This window comes from Penicillium robsamsonii, assembly GCF_028829455.1.
Source record: "Penicillium robsamsonii strain IBT 29466 chromosome Unknown utg000002l_segment0_segment0, whole genome shotgun sequence".
Classification (NCBI taxonomy): Eukaryota; Fungi; Ascomycota; class Eurotiomycetes; order Eurotiales; family Aspergillaceae; genus Penicillium; species Penicillium robsamsonii.
Genome location: NW_026643220.1, coordinates 1,306,380 through 1,329,996, shown reverse-complemented (window position 1 = coordinate 1,329,996; position 23,617 = coordinate 1,306,380). Strand labels below are relative to the sequence as shown.

At 48.0% G+C, this 23,617-nt stretch overlaps 9 protein-coding genes across 9 annotated transcripts; 3 read left to right on the top strand and 6 right to left on the bottom strand.

The window, feature by feature from the left end:
* Positions 1 to 217: 217 nt before the first annotated feature.
* On the bottom strand, positions 218 to 1,153 carry N7447_003761 (class I SAM-dependent methyltransferase; the record flags this gene model as incomplete). The annotated part of the gene is made up of 4 exons (XM_057228036.1): positions 218 to 779; positions 843 to 880; positions 926 to 948; positions 1,081 to 1,153. 4 exons carry the CDS (start codon positions 1,151 to 1,153, stop codon positions 218 to 220), a joined length of 696 nt encoding a protein of 231 aa, XP_057087377.1.
* A 778-nt stretch (positions 1,154 to 1,931) lies between these two features.
* On the top strand, positions 1,932 to 3,604 carry N7447_003760 (cytochrome P450; the record flags this gene model as incomplete). The annotated part of the gene is made up of 4 exons (XM_057228035.1): positions 1,932 to 1,973; positions 2,034 to 3,146; positions 3,214 to 3,380; positions 3,445 to 3,604. The coding sequence occupies 4 exons, from the start codon at positions 1,932 to 1,934 to the stop codon at positions 3,602 to 3,604; spliced, it is 1,482 nt and encodes a 493-aa protein (XP_057087376.1).
* A 1,106-nt stretch (positions 3,605 to 4,710) lies between these two features.
* N7447_003759 (non-ribosomal peptide synthetase) lies at positions 4,711 to 7,953 on the bottom strand (the record flags this gene model as incomplete). Its single annotated transcript, XM_057228034.1, has 1 exon — positions 4,711 to 7,953. One exon carries the CDS (start codon positions 7,951 to 7,953, stop codon positions 4,711 to 4,713), a length of 3,243 nt encoding a protein of 1,080 aa, XP_057087375.1.
* Positions 7,954 to 8,466: 513 nt separating this feature from the next.
* On the bottom strand, positions 8,467 to 9,357 carry N7447_003758 (class I SAM-dependent methyltransferase; the record flags this gene model as incomplete). Its single annotated transcript, XM_057228033.1, has 1 exon — positions 8,467 to 9,357. One exon carries the CDS (start codon positions 9,355 to 9,357, stop codon positions 8,467 to 8,469), a length of 891 nt encoding a protein of 296 aa, XP_057087374.1.
* A 3,026-nt stretch (positions 9,358 to 12,383) lies between these two features.
* N7447_003757 (serine/threonine-protein kinase) lies at positions 12,384 to 13,687 on the bottom strand (the record flags this gene model as incomplete). Its single annotated transcript, XM_057228032.1, has 2 exons — positions 12,384 to 13,027; positions 13,090 to 13,687. 2 exons carry the CDS (start codon positions 13,685 to 13,687, stop codon positions 12,384 to 12,386), a joined length of 1,242 nt encoding a protein of 413 aa, XP_057087373.1.
* Positions 13,688 to 14,338: 651 nt separating this feature from the next.
* Positions 14,339 to 14,750, top strand: N7447_003756 (uncharacterized protein; the record flags this gene model as incomplete). The annotated part of the gene is made up of 2 exons (XM_057228031.1): positions 14,339 to 14,596; positions 14,706 to 14,750. 2 exons carry the CDS (start codon positions 14,339 to 14,341, stop codon positions 14,748 to 14,750), a joined length of 303 nt encoding a protein of 100 aa, XP_057087372.1.
* Positions 14,751 to 17,723: 2,973 nt separating this feature from the next.
* Positions 17,724 to 20,252, bottom strand: N7447_003755 (putative serine/threonine protein kinase (Prp4); the record flags this gene model as incomplete). Its single annotated transcript, XM_057228030.1, has 1 exon — positions 17,724 to 20,252. The coding sequence occupies one exon, from the start codon at positions 20,250 to 20,252 to the stop codon at positions 17,724 to 17,726; it is 2,529 nt and encodes an 842-aa protein (XP_057087371.1).
* A 723-nt stretch (positions 20,253 to 20,975) lies between these two features.
* Positions 20,976 to 21,304, top strand: N7447_003754 (translation machinery-associated protein 7; the record flags this gene model as incomplete). Its single annotated transcript, XM_057228029.1, has 3 exons — positions 20,976 to 20,997; positions 21,062 to 21,151; positions 21,207 to 21,304. 3 exons carry the CDS (start codon positions 20,976 to 20,978, stop codon positions 21,302 to 21,304), a joined length of 210 nt encoding a protein of 69 aa, XP_057087370.1.
* Positions 21,305 to 21,850: 546 nt separating this feature from the next.
* Positions 21,851 to 23,432, bottom strand: N7447_003753 (uncharacterized protein; the record flags this gene model as incomplete). The annotated part of the gene is made up of 2 exons (XM_057228028.1): positions 21,851 to 23,249; positions 23,302 to 23,432. 2 exons carry the CDS (start codon positions 23,430 to 23,432, stop codon positions 21,851 to 21,853), a joined length of 1,530 nt encoding a protein of 509 aa, XP_057087369.1.
* Positions 23,433 to 23,617: the final 185 nt, after the last annotated feature.

Below are 23,617 nucleotides of genomic sequence, written 5' to 3'. Positions count from 1 at the left end.
ATCTCTACTACTAAAATGCGTTTTCCCCGATTCATTTTTATTGTAATGATATCGATTCTCACCCCCTGAGGAGTGCTGCCCTTAGGGGGGTCGTGCACGGCTAGTTCTCAATTCTGATTGACTAAAATCACTCTCCATAGTTCAACGTTGTCCATATACAATGTAGCTTTCCAAAGTTAGTAAATACATCTCAGTTTGCATTGTTCCAGGCAACAACCTACATCGGCCACCAGGCATGGATGTTGGGATTCTCCATATCCTTCTTCACCACTTCCAATTTGATATCAACTTCCTCAATCGACATGCCCAGGTTGGGAATTAGGTAATCGTGGCCCAATCGCTCGTGCCCGTCCTGGTGAATGGGCAGGGCAATCTCTCCCAACGCGCGCTCCTTTGCGTCTTCAGGCCACGGGTTCTGTGGCAGCCGTTTCTCGATAACCGTCACGTTCTTGAACCCAGCCTCACGCATGAACTCACCAAACTTCGCGGCGACCGTAAGCTCGCGACCGGAAATCTTCGCGGCCTTAACGAGGAGGTCGTTCCATTCTGGAATTGCGCTGTTGGGGAAAAGGGAGCCGTCCGCGGATTGACAAGGGAATCCAATGTCTAGCACTTCCATCCACCCACCCTCCTCCATCGAGGCATAGCACCGCTTGAAGAAGAGCGGCCAGTCAAACAGGCAGCCTACCAGCCACCGCGTATGGATGTAGTCAAACCGATGACTGATGGGCCATTCGTTCTCTAAGTCAGCGATGGCCGTGCTGCAATTCTGTGGCAGCCTGTTGTTCAAGTGAGTAAGTACTTGTTTCATTTCCCAATTACGGGGGTCAACAAACACTTACTTCGAAGAGTCAATTGGTTCGAGGTCCAAGCCGATAATCTAAAATGGTTAATGATTGTATTTATCGCGTTGTGAATCACTTACCCTAGCATTGGGATGCTTGTGTGCTATTTCAACATTAAACTTCTTCCTCGGTCTCATGGAGAGGCAAACATACCGAACTCTGTCATCCACAATCCTACAGTGACGAAGGTGAGCCAGGCTCATTGATACAGTAACACATCTAGGAAAACAGTTACCTGTGCCACAACCCAGATCCAGCACAGTCCTAGGAGCGTGAACCGGCGCCCAACCGAGCTCTCCATCAGCCATCATACTGCAAATAGTGTGGAGATCGTCTGCAGTTGTCAATTGCCTGCTGCTTTACAATGTGGAATCCATGTACCTACCCAGCCGTTTCATCTCCTCCTGATATAAGTAAGTACCTAGTCGAAAATCCCAAAGGGGAGGGAACTTACTTCTCTCATCGCAAACGGTTCTAATCATCATCACCGTCGTCGTCAGCAATCAGAAAAGTACATTTTAGAGAACTGAAGGCTAACTGACTTGCTTGGTTGGTGGCCATGGCGGTCAATTTGGGATTAAGTCGTTTGGGATGAAACTTCGGCTGTCTGTCGTGAATTCGTTGTGGAAATCGATGGGGTTGAAATATCATAGAGGTATATTATGGTGTATGGTATATGGTAAATAACATACGGTATATATGGCAATTTTCAAAGTTATGTACCTAGTATGGTATTATTCCATGATACTGAAATATTTCACTCCGTCATAAATCGTAATCCACTTTCTTGCATCAACAGACATTCCTCAGCTCAGCCCCCAAAAGCTGTGAAGCAGTCGGGTTCCGACTCAAGATTTTTTTTTAGAAAAAAAAAAAAACAAGAAAGCATACTTGCAGCTGAACTTCTTTAGAGCTGTAAACTCAACTAATCGATTGGGACGTGGTCATCATACAGGATCTAGACAAGTCAAAATAATCACCGCAAAAGCAGAGGGTGTGCTCTCGACATCGCTCCCACGCATATACCCACCGTGATCAACATTTTCCTATTAACTGTGTCTCACAGGCTTGATTGTTAATGCGAACATGTTGAGCATTTTGGCATGCCTCCTCGCGGCCATTGGTCTGGTAAGCTATCTGAACAGTGTCAAAATTACAAATGATGCTCCTCTGCTCACTCCTCTCTAGCTCCTCTGCATCCATCTCCTCATTGCCCTCTATCATCTATTTCTGAATCCTCTAAGGCGCTTTCCCGGTCCTAAAATCGACGGCCTATCGCAACTGGTCTGGTCATACCACTTATGTAGGGGCGACTCTGCCAAGTACATCACCGAGCTCCACGCAAAATACGGCGAGGTTGTCCGCACCGCATCAAATGAACTGTCGTTTATCAGTGCCTCCGCCTGGCAGGAGATCTACGGTAACAAGTCTGGCTGGGATAATGTATATGAGAAGAATGGCATCGCCTACCTGCAGGGGAACGAAGATACCACGAATATCTTCTTCGCTCCCAGCCGACAACATGCCCCCGTGCGCCGAATGATGGCTCCTGCCTTCTCAGAACGTGCGGTAAAGAACCAAGAAGCCTTGGTTCAGGAATGTCTGGATCATATGATGATTTCGCTTCGTAAGCGTAACGGTCTGGAGCATTTTCCCCGTGAGGATGGCGTCGTGAACATGGCCGCATGGTTCAACTTTGAGGTTTTTGATGTACTGAGTTCCCTGGCCTTTGGCGCGAGTATCGGCTCCCTAGAGAGTGGCCAGTATCATCCCTGGATCAAGGTCATCTACGGCGCCATCAAACACTCTACCTTGATACAAAGTGCCCATCGCCTTAAGCCTTATCATCGCCTTTTGGAGTGGTTGATCCCCCAGGACGTTGGAAACCAATATGAGGTGCACTTGAAAAACTGTACCAAGACTTTGCGAGCTCGACTTGAGAAGCCAGTTTCAGACCGTCACGATATCCTCTCATTTATCCATGATAGAATGTCATATGAGGAGTTGCTGGATAATGTTAATATCCTCGTTACCGCGGGGGGTGACTCAACGGCCACAACACTGACCTCGGTGGTATACTACATCACTCACAGCCCACACAGCTATACTACCTTGGTTCAAGAGATTCGGGACTCATTCGAAAATGAGAATGAAATTACCATCGCCGCTGTTATGCAGTTGAAATACCTCCGGGCAGTGATTGATGAAAGTATGCGAGTTCATCCCAGTGTCCCGGTTGGATTACCGCGCATTGTGCCCAAAGGCGGTCGGTTTATAGATGGACACTTTGTGCCAGGTGGTGTAAGTGATCTCATTCTTTCTTTCCATTGCAAATCCCACTGGTATATCTTTGCTAAAGCTCACTTAGACATGGGTGTCAGTGACCCAGCTCACCGCGTATCGGTATCCCAAGTACTTCAAACACCCAGAACAGTTCATTCCCGAGCGATGGCTCGGAGACGCCCGGTTTAAGTCAGACAGTCGCTTAGTATTCCATCCCTTCTCTATTGGAGCTCGGAACTGCATTGGACAGAAGTACGTATTGCTCCCTTCCCTTCCGAGCTAGGTATATGAGTCAAGCTAATGGTGAGAGAAACAGTTTGGCCATGTCAAATATGTGCCTTGCCTTGGCCCGGCTGCTGTGGAATTTTGACTTGGAGTCACAGCCGGATAATATCGATCCACACGAGTCTAAAGAGTATGGTCTCTGGGAGCATCGGCCGTTGAACATCAAGCTGACTGATGTGCGACGGGCATAATTATGGGGTTGGTTGAAGATCCGAGCAGTCATTTGGGACTTAGAGGTATCTAGGACAAGTTTCTATCCATGAAGATGCCTGTATAGGACGATATATTGAAATTTAGATCAATCATTGTTCCTCTCTCCAAAATGTTCCAAAGAGTTTGGAAGTAATAATCACTTAAATCGTTTGAAAGATACTACCTTCCAGCCATTTCCCTTTTCCATATAGTAGTCTCTAGTTTCTTTTTGGGTGGGCCACTTCTCACAAATTACGAAAATACGCAAGGCCCCGAGATCACCTTTTCTACTTGGCGAAATGAGAATTGTGTATCGTATTGGAAATTTAGTAGTATGAGCAAAATCATGAATTCCAATACTCACTGTACACTACAATATAATACTCGTACATGTACAAATGAAAAGTAGCTGCATGGCACTAGTAAAAACTCAATGTAAATATCATCTATCCACTGTGTATACATACTATTCAGCTCTGAATTCTACACTCCTGCAGTTTGCTGGTCTTCGAGTAGACCACACACTACTCGGCTCTATTTACCTCAATAAACTCCAGACCCCATCCATCTGCAGCCATAGTCACTGATCTGCAATAGACCAGAGCTCATGTGCGAGCGGCCTTTGCTATTGAATCTATATCACATCAAGTTTTCTTTGCTTTTTATCTTTCCGGTCCAATAAGCAGAGTACTACTGCACACTACACAATCCGTCTGTCAAATTCAAACTGGATTCAGCTGAGTACGAATCGACAGAATCATCAGCGCGTAGAAGTCTTGGCTTGAAGAGGGTGTAAGAAATACCATTCAAGGTTTTCCAACTTGTCAACTCTTGTAATTTAACCACAGGTCCAGATTGGATTTTACTAAATTGATTCATTTGAATCTTACTATTATCTTCATTCCAAGATTCTTTTCATTTCTCTGCCTAATAGGTGGAAGCCTACAGAGAACGCAAACAAAAACAATCCGAATTGAAGATGGGAAACGATGAGTAGAGCAAGAGCAAACGGAAGAAGGATGTTTGTTTTGATCAAGAGAGTGATAGATATACGAAGCTTTGTGGAAGATATATAACAGAGATGTTCGAGAAAGACGTAGGAGCATCAGACTTCAAGAAGATGGCCAATCCTGCTGCCAGGAGCCCGGTCAATCAATTCAAGAACCTCAGACATCAGATCGAGCATACAATCCACTTCTGAGGTTTTGTTCATCTTCTCGTCGTAGAATGCATGCAACTCCAGTGATGATGGATGAGTTTCAGCCACGAAGCCTAGACTCCAACACTCGAACGGAGCCTCACGGTAGCGACACTGTGAGAAAGGAAAAGGGACCATATCGTCAAGATTAGCTTGAATCATGAGCGAAGTTTGAAACTCGCAAGCCGATGCTGCTTCAGGGCTCAATCGTTTGATATAATCCAATTCGGCGCACTGGAAGGGGATAGTTTCAACCGTCTGGTTCTGAATTAACATCAGGTGGTCTCTCAATGTTTGTTCCATTGAGCTGAATTGTAGACGAACTGGATATGTACCAATAGTTGGCCCAGTCATCTGAGTGATACCGGGGAGAGACATATCGCGCCGGTTGACATGGGCTCCGAACACCACATCCAAATTGCCAGTAACTTTGGCTAATGCGAGCCCCAGTGCTAGACGTAGTCTGGTATCTATCATAAACTCATTCAAGCCTTGCTGCTGCACCGCGAGTGTCCTGCCTCGATGGCAAGCACCGCGAGGCTTGTATTCGGGATGAGGAAGGCTAGGAAACACCGCTGGTTGCCATCCCGAAAACATGCTCTTCCAGAATTCATCCACGTGAGAGTCAATTTTCAAGGTGCATTGCATAAATGGACTGAACGGCTGTAGCTGCAAGGTCTCTCCACGATATGCTCTTTCAAACTCGCGGAGCACAAGGGCCAGGGAAAAGCCGTCGTGGAGGGCATGGTGAAATAGCATCATGAATCGGTCGTCTTGCCGGATAAGTCGAAGCAACGGCTGGCCGAGTCCCCATATATCCATATCTACTGTTGGCCACGATGAGGAGTGCTCGATGGGGATGCAACCTTTCCTGACGACTTGGAAATAATCACCTTCTTCTAACTCCACAATATGAGTACGAAGAATGGGATGGGCGTCTATAAGAATGCCCCATGCTTGGACAAGCTGTTCCAAGTCGAGGGAGCGTGTAACGGGCTCCAGGTCAATATGCATTGTGAGATTGGCATCCTTCGCGACAGATACTTGGATGCACTGGATTTGGTTTGTTGTGCAGGGGTAGATGTCTTCCACATCGTCCGGAGAGTCCGGGTACTTTTCGACAACTTTTTTAATCATGGTTTGTTGGACTGCAGCATCCTCAGAAAGAAGCGTGAAAGGTTTGACGGTCTCGCTGGAAGTGCTAACATATTGGATTACTCCAGCCAGGTCAGATAAAACCGGATGCCGATATACATCCTGGACAGTGAAGAAGAGGTTCTCATTGGTTGCGTTTCCAACCAGCTGCATCGTCAAGACAGAATTGCCCCCGATATGGAACCAGTTATCAGCAACGCCAATGCTCTCACTTGGAGCTTTCAGTATCCTGGCACACAGCCCGTGGAGCCTTTTTTCCATCTCTGTCGTGCGACATCCTTTAGGAGAACCTCTACCCTTTTGGGCTGCGTGGAACTGTTGCAACGCTTCTGCAGCTTCCTCGCGCAACAAGCGTCGGTTCGTTTTGGATGATGTGCTCCTTGGGATATAATTAATGGGTAGAATATACTCCGGGACCATATATCGAGGCAGTCTTTCTCGTAGCTGCAGCAGTAACTGGTCCGCTTGATCCTGAAACCTTGTTGTTGGTCTCTCGAAAAGGGTGCTGGACTCGGTGCCTCGTTCATCTGTGCCCTGGTCCTGAGCGTAGTGCAGGAAGAGACATAGGTTCACGAGCTGTCCATCATTACGCCGCACTACCTCTGCAACAATACCGCGGGCTTCAGGGCAGCACTCACGGGCAACGGACTCAACCTCGCCTAGTTCAACGCGTTGGCCACGAAGCTTCACCTGCGTACCCTTCCGTCCTCGGTACTGAAGCACTCCATCCGGATTCAAGCGGAAGAGATCCCCGGTTTTATACATCCTTCCATTCCCTGGCCGCTTCTGTCCGCTCATGCCCAGCCACGCTGGGGATTCAATAAATGCCATAGCTGTCAGTTCGGGTTGGTTCACATAACCATCCCCAAGACAGGGCCCCTCCAGAAGCAACTCCCCTTCCTCGCCGACCGGGAGTAGCATATTGTGATCTTGCGGGTCAACTACCCATCCGTTGACTGCTAGTAGATGGTTGAGACTTGCCGGACTAGTAGCCTTGGACATGTCTGGTTGAATGGCCGAGAATACAGCACATTCAGCTAGACCATACATGCCAATCAGCCGGACGTGAGGAGACCACATATCGATATCACATTGCAATATAGCTTCTCCACCTATTGCCAAATGCTGCATGGTAGGAACCTGCTCGGGAGACAGAATTCGGGCTACAGAAGGCGTCAAGAAGGCCCAGTTGACGTTGAGTTCATTGATGTATGGCGAGAGGCGATTCTGGATCTCCGATTCCGAGGGGACGCATACGCAGCCACCTGCCAATAGCGTTATCCAATAGTCAGACAGAATAGCATCAAACGCGTTAGAGGCGAACTGTAACACTCGCGATTGCCGATTTATCCCGAGGGACGGGAGGACTTCGGTGGCCATCGATGTGAACGCCGAGTGCGAGACTACGGCTCCCTTGGGCTTTCCTGTCGAACCCGATGTAAACACGGCATACATGGGGCTTTGCGACCGAGCAGGAAACTCCATGCTGCAATCGTAGTTATCCACTGCGTTGACATTTTCTGAAATCATCAAGGCTGTTTCAGCCAGCATGGTGGCTAGATGAAAGCACGACGCGGAAGCCAGCACCACAGTAGCCGAAATATCTTGACACACTCCCAGCAAGCGATCTAGAGGATGACTGCGGTCTAGTAGGAGGAAAGCACCCCCGGCCTTCAGGACAGCCATCATTCCAATTATGACCCAGCAGGACTTTTCGATGCAAATGGGGACAAAGACACCTGCGCCCACTCCCAGTCTAATGAGCCGCCTGGCCAGAGCGGAGGACAAGGAGTCAATTTCGGCATAGGTCCACTGCCCATCTGAAGCCGAGATTGCGATAGCTTCAGGTTGTTCAAGGCACACTTCACGTACGAGTTCATGCGTGCACATATTGACTGGCGTCGGGGAGGCGGCATTCCACTTTTGGAGAAGCTGAATATCATCGGGGCTCAGCTTCTCCGTTCCAGTGTTGGAAAGAAATTGGGAGGTCGTCATTTTGTTTTGAAAGGATTTGGCTTGTACAAAGAAATGCAACGAGGTTGGCGGTTTCGGTGCGATGGGCAGGCTGCGAGTATATGTACCGAGATAGAATATGCCTGAACACCGACTCAGCCAGCGTGTACTGGTATTTCATTGTAGTAATTAATGATTCGCAAACAGTACTGTACTGCCGTTTTGTATTATAATATTGCGTATTGTACCGTTATAGTAATTCCAAAATTTCCCTGAATGAAGACTTTAGCGGGCATTCTAACATCACTAGATTTTGTATGTAATTCTGGGCACTCTAAGATCGACATTGCAGCTCAGGTAACTCTACTCAGCTGCGCCATTTTCAATGGTTGTGTTAATTAGGGATAGGTCTTGGATGGAGAGGATGATGCAGCACGGTCAAAGGCCAGCGGGATGAAAAATGTGATAGATAGGTGATGGAAAAGCAGCAAGAGCACAGACTATTGTCTGATGAGCTTCACGATATTCCTAGTTACATAATTGCAAGTACATGGTTCATTTCAATTTCAAAGTAAAGATAAAATCCATCACGTTTGTCTCCTTGTTCAGAACCTCTAGGCCGGAGCTCTCAAGGATTCGCAACAACGTCGGCTCTCGAAACATTTTGTATCTCAGGACGGTTGGGATGCTTTCGATGATCTCCTCTTCTCCATTCTCAGGCTGGCGAAACACCTGCACATCCGTCTTGGACGCCAAGATATCGTTTGCCAGTTCTTCACCGCGATAGTGATTACGGTACAAGACGCCCGGGAAATTTTTGCTGGCCAGTACCATTGGCGGACTTTCGATGCCGTTGTATTGCGTTGTAGCTTCTTCGTCGTCAGTGGACAACATGTAATGTTTCCAGATGGAGATACAAGCCCGTCCCGAATGAGGACGGAGCAAATTGGCAACGTCGGTGAAGAACTTCTCGAGCTCGCCGGGATGGATGAGATGTCCAACGCTGTGGACCGCAATGAAAATAAAATCCACCTTGGAGGGTTTGCTGCTTGATTCCAACAACTTGGATAGCTCGATTGCCGAACCACGTCTCCAGGATACGCGGCCGACCTGAGACAGAGATTCCTCAGCTGCGCGATCGAGCATATGTTGGGAAATGTCAATCCCAATGAATTCTGTGTCGGGAAGGGGCAAATTGTTCTGTTCGGCGTAGCGATTCAGGCCTTTCAGAACTCGACCGGTTCCAGTCCCGACGTCGACTACCACGAGAGGGACAGATGGGTTCTCATGGGACTTGCTCAATTCCTTGACTTTGAGGAATACATTCCAGTAGAAGATCACGTCAGAATCATAGCCCTCGGAGCTTTGAGAGATAAGATCCCAGTTCTCCGCTAGGTAGGGAGAGTCGTAGAAGTCGATCTCGGCTTTCCGTTCAATGGAACCCATTGTAAGAGATTTGAGGCGAGGAAGGACGGATTGTGAATTTAAAAGGTTTGAAAACAATGGAGGATGATTTGAAAGATAAATATTTGTGGATCGAAGAGGAAGAGTGGACAATGAACAGTATTTATAGAAAGAGGTTGGACAGAATAAGCAAACAACCTTGAAACTGATCATGTTCAGCTGACACATAGCCTTGTATCTCGAGGACTGTCAGCTTTGCATATACAATGCTTTCAGACTTAGGCCTCGCCAAAACGCAGGTCGGGTCGGGTTTTCGCCTAGAAGAACCGCCCGTGGTTCTTAGCTCAAAAACAATCAATGTACTCTCTGTCCTGCATGTGAATAAATGGAAATTAGCGGTTCCTGGGAATAACGCGGCCGTTTCTGGGACAGGAAGGCCGTCACCAGGAGTACCTAGTGAGGTTCCTAGGAGCCAATAAGTCCCTGGGAGTGCATATCGCCATCCTGGGATGAGTAAGTTTCTACGTAACCATGTCGAACTCGTAGATCGGTCCCACGCATTTTTCATTAATTTTGTCCACAGACCAACTATTGCAATTCCATTCTAAACATGTGGCTGAAGCTAAAGGTGGGTTTCGATACGAGTGCTATGAGGTTTGATCTGGGCAGCATTTTCTTTAAAAGGCTATCCTAAGCTGATATACCACCCTTGAGAAGTTATAAGGATAATTGAAATAGTAGATTAAGATAACTAGAAATTCAATACTTGGCAGATCACTTAGGAGCTATAATATAAATGAAAATATACATGGTATGTTACATTACTCTCCATAATTACTTACTGATTTTTCTTGGTCAGCTGCGGCGGTGCGGATCATGTAACTGTAATGTAACTGATTATTTCCATGTAACAAGCTGGCTGTATTAAGTATTCGCCAGAACAGCCAATAAGTTGCTCAAGTTATCAACCTTGACGGTCTTCTTACCATCTTTGCCCACTACATTTTCCGAGTAGATCTAAATAAATACCACTAAAAATGAATCGATCATTATATCAAGACGTATCCATGAGCCCACCTAAAAAGGAAGCTCATCATGCTTCGAATTTACTGCGAAAGTGTAGGGTGTTTGCCCCTCGAGTTTAGTATATCACATTTACTCTTTATAGAACGAATGTTATTTTTACAGGCATTTTAAGACATTCATTCATTTATTAAATGATCCCTCATGCTCGCACAGCCAGGAATTTTCTAAGGGCGCGACAAGGGGTCTAGTTTCTAAAGGTCGGCAGAGGGTCAAACTACCCGGCTAGGTAGTAAATTTTATAGATAAATAATGTTAGGGAACTGGCCTCGTTATGTAACGTAGGCGGATTTTGTTGACAAGAAGGTTTCGTTAAGGAGAGAAGTTCTCCTGAGCTAACTAGTGTGTACATGTCACGGATAACTATGTGCGATACTATATATATTGGTCCCGGGTATATCAGAGCACATGCTCTGATATAATGGTCTTTTGGCCGAGTGAGAGAATGTGCGCCCGGGCATATCCTTTACAGATGCTTAGAGAGAAAACGCGTGAATGATCAACATGCTAGGGGTGGCACACATTTTGCTTTTATATTTGAGATTTTAAGCTCGAGCTACTCTCTATGAGAGACCAGAAAGAACTTTTAACTGTAACATCATAAAAGGGACGAAGCCCTCCACTTTTTCCCGCGCCCTGTGGTCATGACGTACGTTCTTGGTGAGATGGGGTGGTTCAGAAAATGAGGGCAGGTGTGATGCTATATGGAATTAGATAGGCATCACAGTATAAACGGCCCTGTGGGGCTGTTCCATTAAAGGCATAGTCTGAGTAATCAGTGAGCATCTAATGAGCATCTACATACAATCAGTCATCATACACGTGACTAATATGAACTCATCACTGACTCTGATCTCGTGCTGATATCTACTCTGAGGGCCTAAGTCTGAGCGCCCTCATTAAAGCGGCGCCAGCCTAAATAGGAAAGCCCCACCCGTCAGGGAAAATCCGGTACACATAGGTACATATATATATCTCTCATCGTTAGGTGTTGGAATGTATGTCACCCTTTATAGGTCCATTAACTACGAGCTGCACAGGGTTGGTACTGTAAACCTCATCCAACTCACCTCAGACCCATCTACCGTCAACTCGGAATGGATCCCGTGCGTCCCACTTGGGCAGCAGTTTTCACAGCTCCATTACACACAACACAAAAGATCATCTCCCCATGCCCGATCGAGTGTCGGCCGTTGTCGGACAAAACGTTGCACACGGAGGTCTCTTGAAAATAGTTAACTTTACAAGGTCAGAGATTGAAGTGAAGTAGAATGCAGTGGTGTAGATTGATGCCACACCGAGGTATCATATCGTAAAAGGGCACAAGTCCCGAAATGTCCCGCCAATGCGAAAAGTCTATGCACATAGAAAAGACCCTTGGGTCAAAATAGCAAAAAGCCTCTCCCAGAAAAAAAAGATAAACAAAGAAAATAAAGAAAATAAAGACACTTCCGTGCGTCAACGCCAACTTGAAAATGTCATACATCCAAAAAAAAAAGTAAAAAAACCCCATATTCATCAGCCCGCCCAGGGGCGTATCTTCAAATCATGCTTCCCAGTGTATTATCACGCCAGAAAATGGAAACGTAAAACAGAAAAATCCTCCAGGTATGTGTGGAAATATTAAAACAATAAGGAGACCCCGGTCGCAAGGGAGAAAAGAGGACTGTGGTCAAACAGTCCACGAAAGTTCATAGTCGTGAAGCCAGGGAAAGTGCCATGGTCCAGAGGGATAAAAAAGAGTAAAGAATTATGTCCGAAGGGAAAAGAAAGCTGGTGGCCGAGTCCAGTGGATCATGATCAACGCGATCAACTTTGTTTTTGTTGTTCGGCAGCTTTTGAAGAGAGTCCGCTTGGTAGCGGAGGGAAGAGAGCAAGGGACCCCAAGATATGTGAAGGGAGATCCCCCGGAAAGAATTCGATCAAGGAATAAAAATGTTAAAAGGGAAGAGCGTCAAGTCATGCAGCTGCGAGGCAAGGAGCAATTACACGGGGATCTCGAGGCCGTGTAGGTTGTGGTAATTGAGGCCATAAGCAAAGGGATCTGCGGGGAAGAAGGGCTCCGCGCAGACTGAAGGGAACATGGCCTTGCAGTCGGGGACCTGCTCCGAGATTGCAGGCGACATGGTCTCGACATCCGAGTAATCCTCGGTAATGGCCGAACCGTCGGAAGCAGCAGACTGGGAGAAGGCCGAGTATTGCGCCGAGTCCAAGGACGAGCCAGAGGTCTGGGCATATAGGGGTTCCATGGGGGCCATGAACATTGGCATCTGGGGCTGGGGAATGTAGCCGATCTGTTCCGGCACCCAGGGGGTTTGGACCATGGGATTCTCCGTGAAGCGGGGGCACTCCAGAATGAGTTGGCGCAACTCCGGGATGGAGATCCGCTTGATTGGGTCAAGCTCGAAGACGCGGCTAAGGATACTAACCATCTCGGAAGAAAGAGGCAAAATAGTCTTCAAGAAGAATGGGTCCTTGAGGTAGGCCTGGAATGTGGAATCCTCGATCGAGGCGCGTTTCCATGGATTGCGACCGCATGTTAGATTGACTAGAATCACGCCCAGACTCCATACGTCGTTGGCAGCGGACATGTAGTAGGACAAGGGCCGAGCGTTGGATTGCTGACATTCTATAGACATGTCATGTTAGCTCACGCCATGACCGAAGGGTAGTTGAGGTTGGAAGGCTTACCAGGCGACATATAGAACGTGGAACCACATCCAAAATCGGTCGTATAATAATCAGTCGTGGCCAGGCCAAAGTCGGCAAGTTTGACGGTCATTCCATTTTCGGTCACGAGTACATTCTCAGGTTTGAGGTCCCGGTGATAGATTCCAAGAGAATGGCAGAATTGTACGGCGTCCAGGATTTGGAGGAATACATTCTTGGCCAAGAAGTCATTACCGACAAAGTTTCCCTTATCGGTGATGTTCGAGAACAGGTCTCCTTCTGGGCAATACTCCATCACGACGTAGGTACAATCCACGGAATCCATGATGCGGACTAAGGGAACCACGTTGCGGTGTTGGCTGGCCAGGTGATGAAGTCTAATCTCCCGTTGCTGGAACTTGAGTTGACGGGCATCCAGACCATTCTTGCAAAGAACCTTGACGGCATAGACCTCGTTGGTGTGAATGTCCACGGCGGTGTAAACGACGCCGTAGGCTCCAACGCCCAAGACTTTGGTGAGTTCCAGCCGGTTGGCTAATACGAGTCCTAGACGATCCTCGGGAGCATAGCGGCGGGGAGCCGGTGATGGTGGTGGTGTTGGTAACATGGCCGGGTACATTGTCCTTGGGGAAGTTGTGTGTAAAGAGGGGATCCAACGGTCCTCTCTCGGATGAGATAAGGAAAGAGAGAGAGAGAGATCGCAAAGATAGTCTGATCCCGGGAGATTAAGAGGCCTAAATCCACGGATATTCAAAAGGCATCCATTCCAATCCAAAGGTTTCAAGATGGTCCGATCTAGGTCCGTTTGGTCCGGTCTGGTTGTGTTTGATAGTCGAGAAGGAGAGTTGCACAAGAACCCAGAACAAAACAAAAAAATAAAAACAGAACAGAACAGAACAGAACAGTCAAATATAAGAGGATGTTTTGTGGAAATATACAAGAGTCGTGAGAGTAGAGGAAAGGAAAGATTATAATAGAAATATATCAGGCAGATGGTCGCCTCGTGGTTCGAGAGAAACAATAATAAAACAAAGTGGAAAGGGCGCTAGTAAAAAGGAAATTATATTAAAAATCCCAAAAGGGGGAAGGATCGAATGGAATTCTAAAAAAGAAAAAGGAAAAAAGAAAAAAAAAAAGAAAACTAACCCCAAAAAATCTATGATGCGTACAAACTAGAGTGGCACTAGGAAGAAAAAAAGTAAAATCCAAAAAATAATAGGCCATGTGTACGAAGCGGTGTGCATGCCAGAGTGTGGTTAGACCAATCATTATGACTCGGTCGGTCTTTCCTGCAGCCGCCACAACCGATGATTGGACCGTGGGTATCATAACGATCGTCTGGAAGCTGCTATTTTCTCCTTCTCACATCTATCCTTCTAGGCCTATTGTGGCAATGCTCTGTCCACGTATCCCCCCTGTCCTCAACGGTGTTTCTGCCTTGAAACCTCCTGACACACATTTGCCAACGCACCCGCCACCTACATTCCCGCCAATCAAGCGCATGGCCCCCCAGCCCCGCAAAGCTATGGTATTTTGATATTCTCATCGGGTTTGAATGCATATCTGTCCTTTGTTTTCCATAGATACTGATTAACATGAGTAAGAGGTTAACATCTACCTACACCGTCTTTGCACAGACTGATGAAGAACCCCACATGGCCCCCCCGGACCCCTCCGTCTAGGCTGACTCGGGTCTAGACAGGACGCTAGAGAAAGTCCAAGAGTGAGGCGATGATGGGGGGCCGCTATGGCCAACCATTTGCTCGAACTGTTCGTTTTTCGAGAAACTCCCCTAAAAGTAGCTGAGGTGGGGGGGGGGGGGTTGGCGCTTCCCTGCTGACTAGTTATGCACGGCCCATACACTTCATCTTTCTTCTCCTGGCGCTAATGTACCTTGACCATCTGGGACATCTACAATGGAAAAGACCTCGTATTATTGGTGTTGCCCTGCACTTTGCTTCCTGTTGCCGTCTCTCCTTTTAGATCGTCCTTCTGTTGGTGGCTGGCTCCTTTTCGCCCGTCAGCATAGTAGTATGTTGGATGTAGTTTAGTTCAAGATGTAATCCGGATAGCCGGGCAAGAAACAACCCCTGTAGCCATCAAGTTGGCTCGAGGCCTTTAATCTCACTTTTCCCTTTGTTTGTGTCCCACTTGCGTCATATACAGGCAAGGGCCATGTACTGACCTGAGTCTGACTGATTCGAAGTATATTCCCACCCCCAATCCCGGAAGCATGTATAGCCAAAGGCGTGAAGTGTGCCAACTCTACTCTAGTGCAGAGTCATGACACTCATTTCTGTTGGCACTATTACGGTGAACAAGCCACTGCACAAAATCAATAATCTACCACCCCAAAGCTCCCTAGATCAACACCTGGAAACCCGCAGATGGTCCAATCACCTGATAGCGATCGTGGTTAACGATTCATCACATCCGTTTTCGGTTCTCAGGACCCGAAACCTATCCATGCAGAGATGCTGTACAATAGCGACTAGTCCCATGTACAACTCTGTACTCCGTACTCTGTACGTCGTACAAGGTAAAATATCTTGGACTCGTGTGATGTGATATGTATTATATGTGATGAACGCCCGTTCCCCTTTGTGTACCGTGCCTTGCCTGCCTCCGGGCATAACGATTAATGTACCCCAGGATTGGCAATGCAGCTGGCTCGTCCAAAAGATCAACAAGGGGTTTCTTGTTTTCCTCGAAAACCGGGCCGTTGCTTTTTTTGCTTTTTTGCTTTTTTGCTTTCTGCAACCGATGTTGTGTTCAGGTGTGGTCACCGGCGCGAGAGTTTCGGGGTTTACACCGCCAGAGGTGACTAAGATGCACCATGTTCTATTGTATATTGTACGGAGTACAACATGTATTAAGGTGGCCAACTTATTGAAAACAACCTAATCTACCTCCAACACAAGTATATTTCAGCTCACCGATCCATATCCCGTGCCCAATGAGGCCATTTCCCTTACAATATCATCTTCATCGCCCGATACCAAGGCAGACGGTGCCCTGCAGGTGTGGCGGGACCCACAATATAAACACATCTCGACATCATGATTACTTTCTTGACATAGCGCCAATATCCATGTCTAGTCCCGATCAATAGACCAATAGATCAAACCCTGACGAAAGGGGGTCGGAGATTAAACGTCCTATTTTTGCGGATTCCTTTGCCACGGGGCAATGCCTCGGATTTCGTATACCATACGGCAGTTGCCTCCTAGTGGATTTCCCAAGGGTGGCAAGGGGCACCGCTTTCTTCCGTTGATCGCCGACGTCTTCTGGAATACTCCACTTCCTCTCGGTCCGACAACGTAATTGTGTGTATATCATCATAAACAGGATCGAAAATAATGCATACTTCATATCGTATATCGAGTACGTGGTCCTGCAAGTAAACTAAACCACATGCAGCATACCAACTCAACGCGGAACAGATACCCAATCCCATTGCTTTTTTTTTCGAACCGTAACCAACACAGAAAACGATTAGTTATCTCCTAGTTCCAAGTAACTATCCATCCAAGCCAAAAGCAAATCTCAGATCATAAAAAAAAAGAAAAAACCGCTCCAATCAGCGTATCCAAGCCCCAAAGCATGTCTCCTATTTGTTCACAATTACCTTGACACGTCTTCTACCCAATGGCCAACAGTCGGGAAACACCAGCGCAATTCAAGAACTCCCGCCTCTGCCGCCCCTAGGAGAACTGACCCGAGGCAATAGTCTGGCTAGTGTCATGTACTCCATACTTACATGCAGAAAAAGCATCAGATATTCTGGCATCTATCGATTTTGTCCCATGAACCTTGGGAGGGTGTAAGACTCTTTCCCGCATCCAAGGCTCTCTGCCCCCACAACCCCAAAAACGAGAAATTCCAGTACTAGAAGGTTCCGGCTATTGCTGGACTGAACCACGGATGCGAAAGTGGACTAAGACTGAGTTTGGCTTAGAGGCGATCTAGAACTCTTGGAGGTCCTTCGGGGTCCAAGGGGGTTTTTTTTAATTGGGTTGTTGGGACTGGGTCCAGGTTTGTTTATTATTGGGGTCAATACTCCATAGTATATTATGCATTATAGGATAGAGTGGAATAGTGTGATTAGAGATCCATCTTCCCAGCGGCTTGGGTTTGATAGGGGGCTAAGGCCGTAGGGGGCGGGAACTGGGTGTTTGGGTTTCTTTGTGATAGTGATGAATTGGATTCAGGATTGCATTATCGCGCGCTATACGGAGTACCGATGTGCTGGGTATTGTAATCCCGAGGGGGCTTTTGTTTTTGGTAGGAGCTGGGTTGTGGAATGATGCACGGACTGGGGGTGGGGGAGGTTCTTTGTTGGCTACACAGGGCTATGCTTATGCTCTAATGAAGGGTTGGACAAATACCAAGCCACCCTCGGTTGCGGTAGGCCTAAAACTGAGGGGATTGGTGTCTTCTGTAGAGTTTACAACATACATGTATTTGAAAAGTTAGATACTAAGTTACTGTCGTAGTTTGCGTATTGACAAAAATCCATAGATCAACTCTCCAGTAACACCGATCCTTCCAGCCGAACTACGCCATTCCAGGACCAGGGTTTGGACAGCCTGGTAAACTCAGAAAGGTCAAGATGCAACACATGCAGTAAAAGTCCTTTCATCTGGTAAACTGAGTTACACTCTAGGCGCCAGGAACGGGTGCTTCAAAGCCTCAGCCGGCGTGATCCGTTTCTCGGGGTTAAGACTCAAGCATCGGTCGAGTAGGTCCAAGAACATTGTCAGCTCTTTGACCTCGGAATCCGGCATCCCACGTGTTCCTTGGGCCATGAGGCGAGTCTTTAAATCGCGCGTCGGTTTCTTGAAGTCCACGATCTTGGTGTGGAGGCGGCCGGTGATCTTATCTTGTTCGACGCTGTGGAAGTTGAGCATTTCATCAAAATGATGAGGTGCCAGGGTTCCGCGGCGAAGAAGCTTCGGCGGGTACTTGCCCCGGCACTCCATGATGGAGCGAAGCATCTGGTTGTTGTCTCGGCCGGTGAAGAGGATTTTGCCTGTGTACAGCTCAAAGAGGGTACAACCAATGGACCAGACATCGATGGCGAAGTCGTAAGGGATACCCAGGATGATTTCCGGGGCACGGTAGAAACGACTGACGAGGTATGGCGTAATCTCATTGTCAGAGACCGGCGACGCCGAACCCAGGTCACAAATTTTCAGAATGTTGCGTTGCTCATTCACAAGAAGATTATCCGGTTTGAGATCTGCATGCAGGATGTTACACTTGCGGAGGAGACATAGCCCAAGGAAAATCTGTTGGCCGTAGGCCCGAACTGCGCGTAGGTTCAAGCCAACGTCCCTACCGAACTTTTTCAGGACCTCACGCAGATCCATGCTGAGGTTCTCAAACACCATGCACAGGTGACCCTTGTGATCGAAGTATCGGTCGAACTTGATGGTGTGCATTTTATGTTGCGGGTCGGCTTCCTGTAGTTGCTCTAGGATGCCAATCTCCTTCATACCGGCCTTGCGCATGATGGCGTTCTGGCGAATTATCTTGACGGCAACCAGACCACCTGTCTGGGTGTCAGTAGCACGGACGACAGACGAGAACATTCCCTTGCCAAGGTTCTGGTGGACATGGTATCGTCCGTTGATCAGCTCTCCGAGTCGAACAGCGTAATAACCTTCCGAATCGTCCCAGTTGTCCATCATGCTGATGTCCAGTTCTTTGCCCTGGGGTACAGCCGTGGCCGAAGCATGAGCCGGCTTGGCGTCAGGCGCTTCCTCTGCGAACATGTCATCGTCGTCGTCTGCAAACATATCGAGTACCTCTGCCTTTGGCGCTGGCGCAGGGGGAGCATCAGGGAGGAGGATGTCCTGCTTGCTAGTCTTGGTTTCATCGTATGCAGCAGAGGAAACGTCGTCCTTTGCATTCTGTACATTCGCATGCTTTTGTCTTTCTTCCTTCATATCAAGAGTTGGATCATAATCAGCAGCAGAGGGATCATCCTTATCAGTACCGACAAGAGGTGCATTGGCGTTGACCACGTCCATATCTTTTCCAACACTAAAACCAGGGAATGCCTCCCCGGGTTGTTCAAAGGGAGATGCTCGTGGAGAATCTATCGAGTTCACAGGTGTCAGTTTCGCTGATATCAAGGCAAGCTCGTCCGAGAGAAACCCACCAGATGCTTCCTTCGCGCTACTTGGCTCAGTGCCAGGCGTGGATGAATCCGTTTCAACGTCACCGACGTTTAGTGCTTTGAGATGTAGTGGCGTCGCTTGGCTCCGGTGTTTCGCCCGAATGGCTTCACGGCGTTTCCGGCGAGCTTCAAGTGCATCAGCTTCGTTAATGGGCTCAGCGAGCTCTGGCTCTTGCGCAATCTCCGGGTTAGGGGTGGTTTCCCTGGGACGGATGTTAGTCAAACGTTCTTCCTCGTCAATAATAGAATAAACATACTCGTCAGCCACATGTGCTTGAAGATTAGAAGAAGCCTGCACCTGGTTCTTTTGTTTTTCAGTACCAAGCTTCAAGTCCTGAGAGACGACCGGAGCCTTTCCTCGTTCCCTCACCAACTGTTCAGTGGGCAAGCGCCTTCCGGTATCCGCTGAAGACCTGGGATTAACCACGTTTGAATCAAGTTCATCGCCTGAATACTGCTTGGGTTTTCTCGATTCACGGTAAGGGGATCGGCTGCGGCTACGGGTGCGTTGCCGCTTGTCCTTGTGTCGGTCATATCGGTCATAATCATCACTGTATCGTAGGGCTTCTCCATGAGCGTCTTCGCGATCATAGTCGTAGTATGAGTTCGGGCGCCGGTTGGGAGCGGGTCTGTCACGGCGTCTTTCGTCATACCTAGACCTGTAACGTCGCGAAGGCTCCTGGCGGGGTCGCCGGTCGTAGCCACCATCATAGGACTCGGGATCGTCGTAACTGCGCTTTAGGGTCTTGTTCTCTCTGTACGGGGAGCGAGAGCGGGATCTCGATAGGGACCTGGTCCGCGACCTCTGCCGGGGCGGCGATCGAGTGCCTTTCAACGACTCGGGAGATCTGGGCGCAGAGGATGGGCTAGCTCTGGTGGGACGGTCAACGCTGGTGCCATTAAGAGGAATTTTTGACGCAGTTGCCTTCGTCTCTGGGCCTGATTCGACGATCTCACCCTCAGAGGGGACTGATGGGGACCTCGACCTGGGATGCGACATCTCTGCGGGTTTCGACAGATCCAAACAAGGCGTGTAGACAATATTTTCTTTTCTCTTGGGTCACTTCACTCGGCCTTTGGAAGAAGCTTCAGCAATAAAGCTCAGTTAGCAAAAGCTCCAGCGACAATAAGTCTTCTCAAAGGGTTTGTGAAAGTCCAACCGGCTGTAGGAGGCCTGCCTTCACACCAAAGCCTTGCAAAAGTGATTAAAATCTCAGGCGCATAGCTTGCCGAAGAAACAGGGTAGATAAAAGCACGTGTGCATAAGATACCGATGACAGCAAGAGATGAATTGAGCCATGGCGAATCGATGGTCGAGATAGGGCAGAACTCGCGCTAGTACGGTTGTAGTAGGCGGTGGGGTGGATTTTGCGGGCTACCTTGTCTGTGCTGGGATCCGATCACTTTATTTTTTGGAAGGACACCACTAGCTGTTTATAGCCTAGCGCCTAAGTATTCTAAATACCTACCTCTGATTTTACATAGCAGTTAGTCAGATGTCCGTAGCTAATACATTTGTATTGTGCTTGAAATGATACAATACCCAATATACTACATGGTAATTTTTACGAAAATAGCCCGGACTGCGCCCCAGTAGGCCACAGAGGGTGTGGCTAAGCACCCCTCAATGTATCTTTTTTTTCTCATCGCCAACGCCGTTGAAACACCCCGCCATTATAACTCTTTTTCAACCCTCTCTCCCAGTTTATTTTATTAAGACAAAATGGGTGGTATCGGCAGAGAAGGTTCGTATTATTTCACTTTCTAGTATCTTTTGAATCCTGTTCACTAATATTTCATGATCTACAGGTGGCAAGGCCAAGCCCTTGAAGGCTGCTAAGAAGGAGAAGAAGGAGCTCGATGAGGATGAGATCGCTCACCAGGCCAAGCTCAGGGCTGGTATGACTTCTTGATCACCCTCTTCAAAGAGTCACTAACTGATAACTTTCTTTAGACGCCAAGGCTCGCAAGGACATGCAGGACGCTGCCAAGGGCAAGAAGGGTCCTCTCAACACCGGCCAGCAAGGCATCAAGAAGTCCGGCAAGAAATAAACGGATCGAATACCCCTCGACGGGTCATTTGCCAACAATCCCCACCACGAGCCTTGACATCGGGTTTTCTTGAATCCATATTCACGACCTACACGAGCCATGTTCAATGAGAAAGCGGAGGGTGGGCTGGCTTCGAATGTGTGATCGCGCTAGCATCACTACGCTCATAGTTCACTATGGGCCCTCTGTATATCTTTAGCCACCAATACCTATTTCGCGCTTCATCGCATTTTCACACATACGAGTTTCCTAGAAATCGATTTTGTTAAACAATAATGACATTAACTGGACCAAAATACATCAACATAAACCGCCACATCCTGGGCAAATTCCGAATAAAGTGGGTATCATCCTGCCATGCAGGGGAATCAAACGCTCAAAACACAACCACCATGGCCCAATATCGGAAAAAGAACAAGAAAACTGCCCCGGTAAAAAAGTAGGAATCAAAACAGGAATCAAAACAGGACGCTAACAACTCCACAGTATCATCAGAAATGAAATCATGGTCAGCTGCGCAGAGATCAGATCACAATTCAACAGCCACTAACTCGTGACTCGCTTGACCCAGAGATTATTGCCATCACCAGAATTCTCCTGCTCGTCCAGTCGACGCCACGCTCGAGAAATCTTCAGACCAAGATCGTGCGATTCTTTCTTGATATCATCAATCTCGTTTTCTATGGCCTTGATGCTCTTTTGGGCCTCGGCTTTAGCAGCCAGGTCATACGCAGCCGAGGTAGGCTGAATGACCTTGCTCAAGTCAACGATCAAGGCCTCCAAATTAAGTCTGCGCTGTTCAAGGTCGTCCCGCTTGGTCTCCATCGCTTTAACACGGCCCTGCGCATCGAGTGGTACCTCGGGTAGAGGTGGAGGCGAAGGCGACTGCACTGGCACCTGACCGACCTGCTGTGCGACCTGGGATGGAATGGGCTTTCGGATGGGTTTGGTTGAGGCAGGCTGTTTCTTCGAAATGGGGTCGTTCATTGGGATTGGGCGGCGTCGGGACATGATAGAGGATGTGGATACGTCGTCTGTAGACCGGCTTTGAAGCTGCATACTCCCCCGTGGGCTTGCATCCTGACTACCGGGTTCGGTGGCTGTGTATGTAGTTGCGCTGAAACGGCTTCTGGGCTCATTGCTCGTGAGCATCATGTTGCTGAGATCATCGTCGAACTTGAATATCGGTTTGGTCTCCTCGTGTAGGCGAATTGGAGCGCTCTCTGTTGCCGGTCTCCGGGGAAAATATACTGGACCACCGGCGGTGATAGTGGTTACAGTTGTAGGAGCGAAGCCAAAGTTATCTAGCGGGGAACTCGCGTTTAGCCCACCGTTGCCATAGCGTTTGCTGGAATGCTCGTCCACTGGGAACACTCGTGGCGAGGATCTACTTCTCGGTTCCTTTTGCGAAAGATCTTCATTCTTCGAGAAACTGCTGATCCGGTTTCGAGCTGCATTGAGGGTCTTCTTGGGATTGAAACCCTGGCCCCAGTTTAGCAGGTTGGACGCATGAGCTCCAGGGGATTTATTGAAGGAGGTGTTGCGGGGATACATCTGGCTAACTCTACCCGCATCATTCGAGGTCGGTTCGCCAGAAAAGTTATCCAAGTGCGTCGATTTTCCAGAGATGAATCGCGTAGGTTCCTGATAATTCTGGACTGGCTGAACAGGCTGGATTGGTTGAACAGGCTGAACTCGGGAATGAGAAGGTGTGTCAACATCGTCTGCCTTGGGAATATGAGTTGGCGATGATGATGCCCGAGTCTCCTGTCGCGTATAACGAGGGAATTGGTCTCCGTCGCCGATGGGCGAGACACAGAAACTACTTTGGCTTTCCCGCCTATGAGCTTCAAGAATCGGCGAAACAGCAGGCGAGACATCTGAGTGTCTTCTATTGATATCATCACGCGGGACGGAATCCTGTTGTAGCGACGAATGCAAATCGCTAGTTTCCATTAGATTTGTGAAATTTAAGAGGTAAAAAACACAAAACTTACTCAGGCAGAGGGGGCAACTTTTTTGCGACCAAATCATGCACAGGGTCTGATGTGGTAGGTAGATTGTTGTTCAATATGGGGCCGCTGATCGAAGGCCGCTTGGGCTTGTGGAACGGCCGTTTAGACCACATATCGATTTTCTCACGCTCTAAACGTGATATCGGGCTGGTTTTGATCGGAAAGCAAAAGGCAGAGCTCACACAAAGTGATAGATAAGTTTAAATCACAAGAGAAACAATGAAAGGGAATGAAAAGTGGTAAAGGATCGCAAAAAAATGGAAGGGGCTCTATCTTCTAGGCCACGATGCACAGCCTA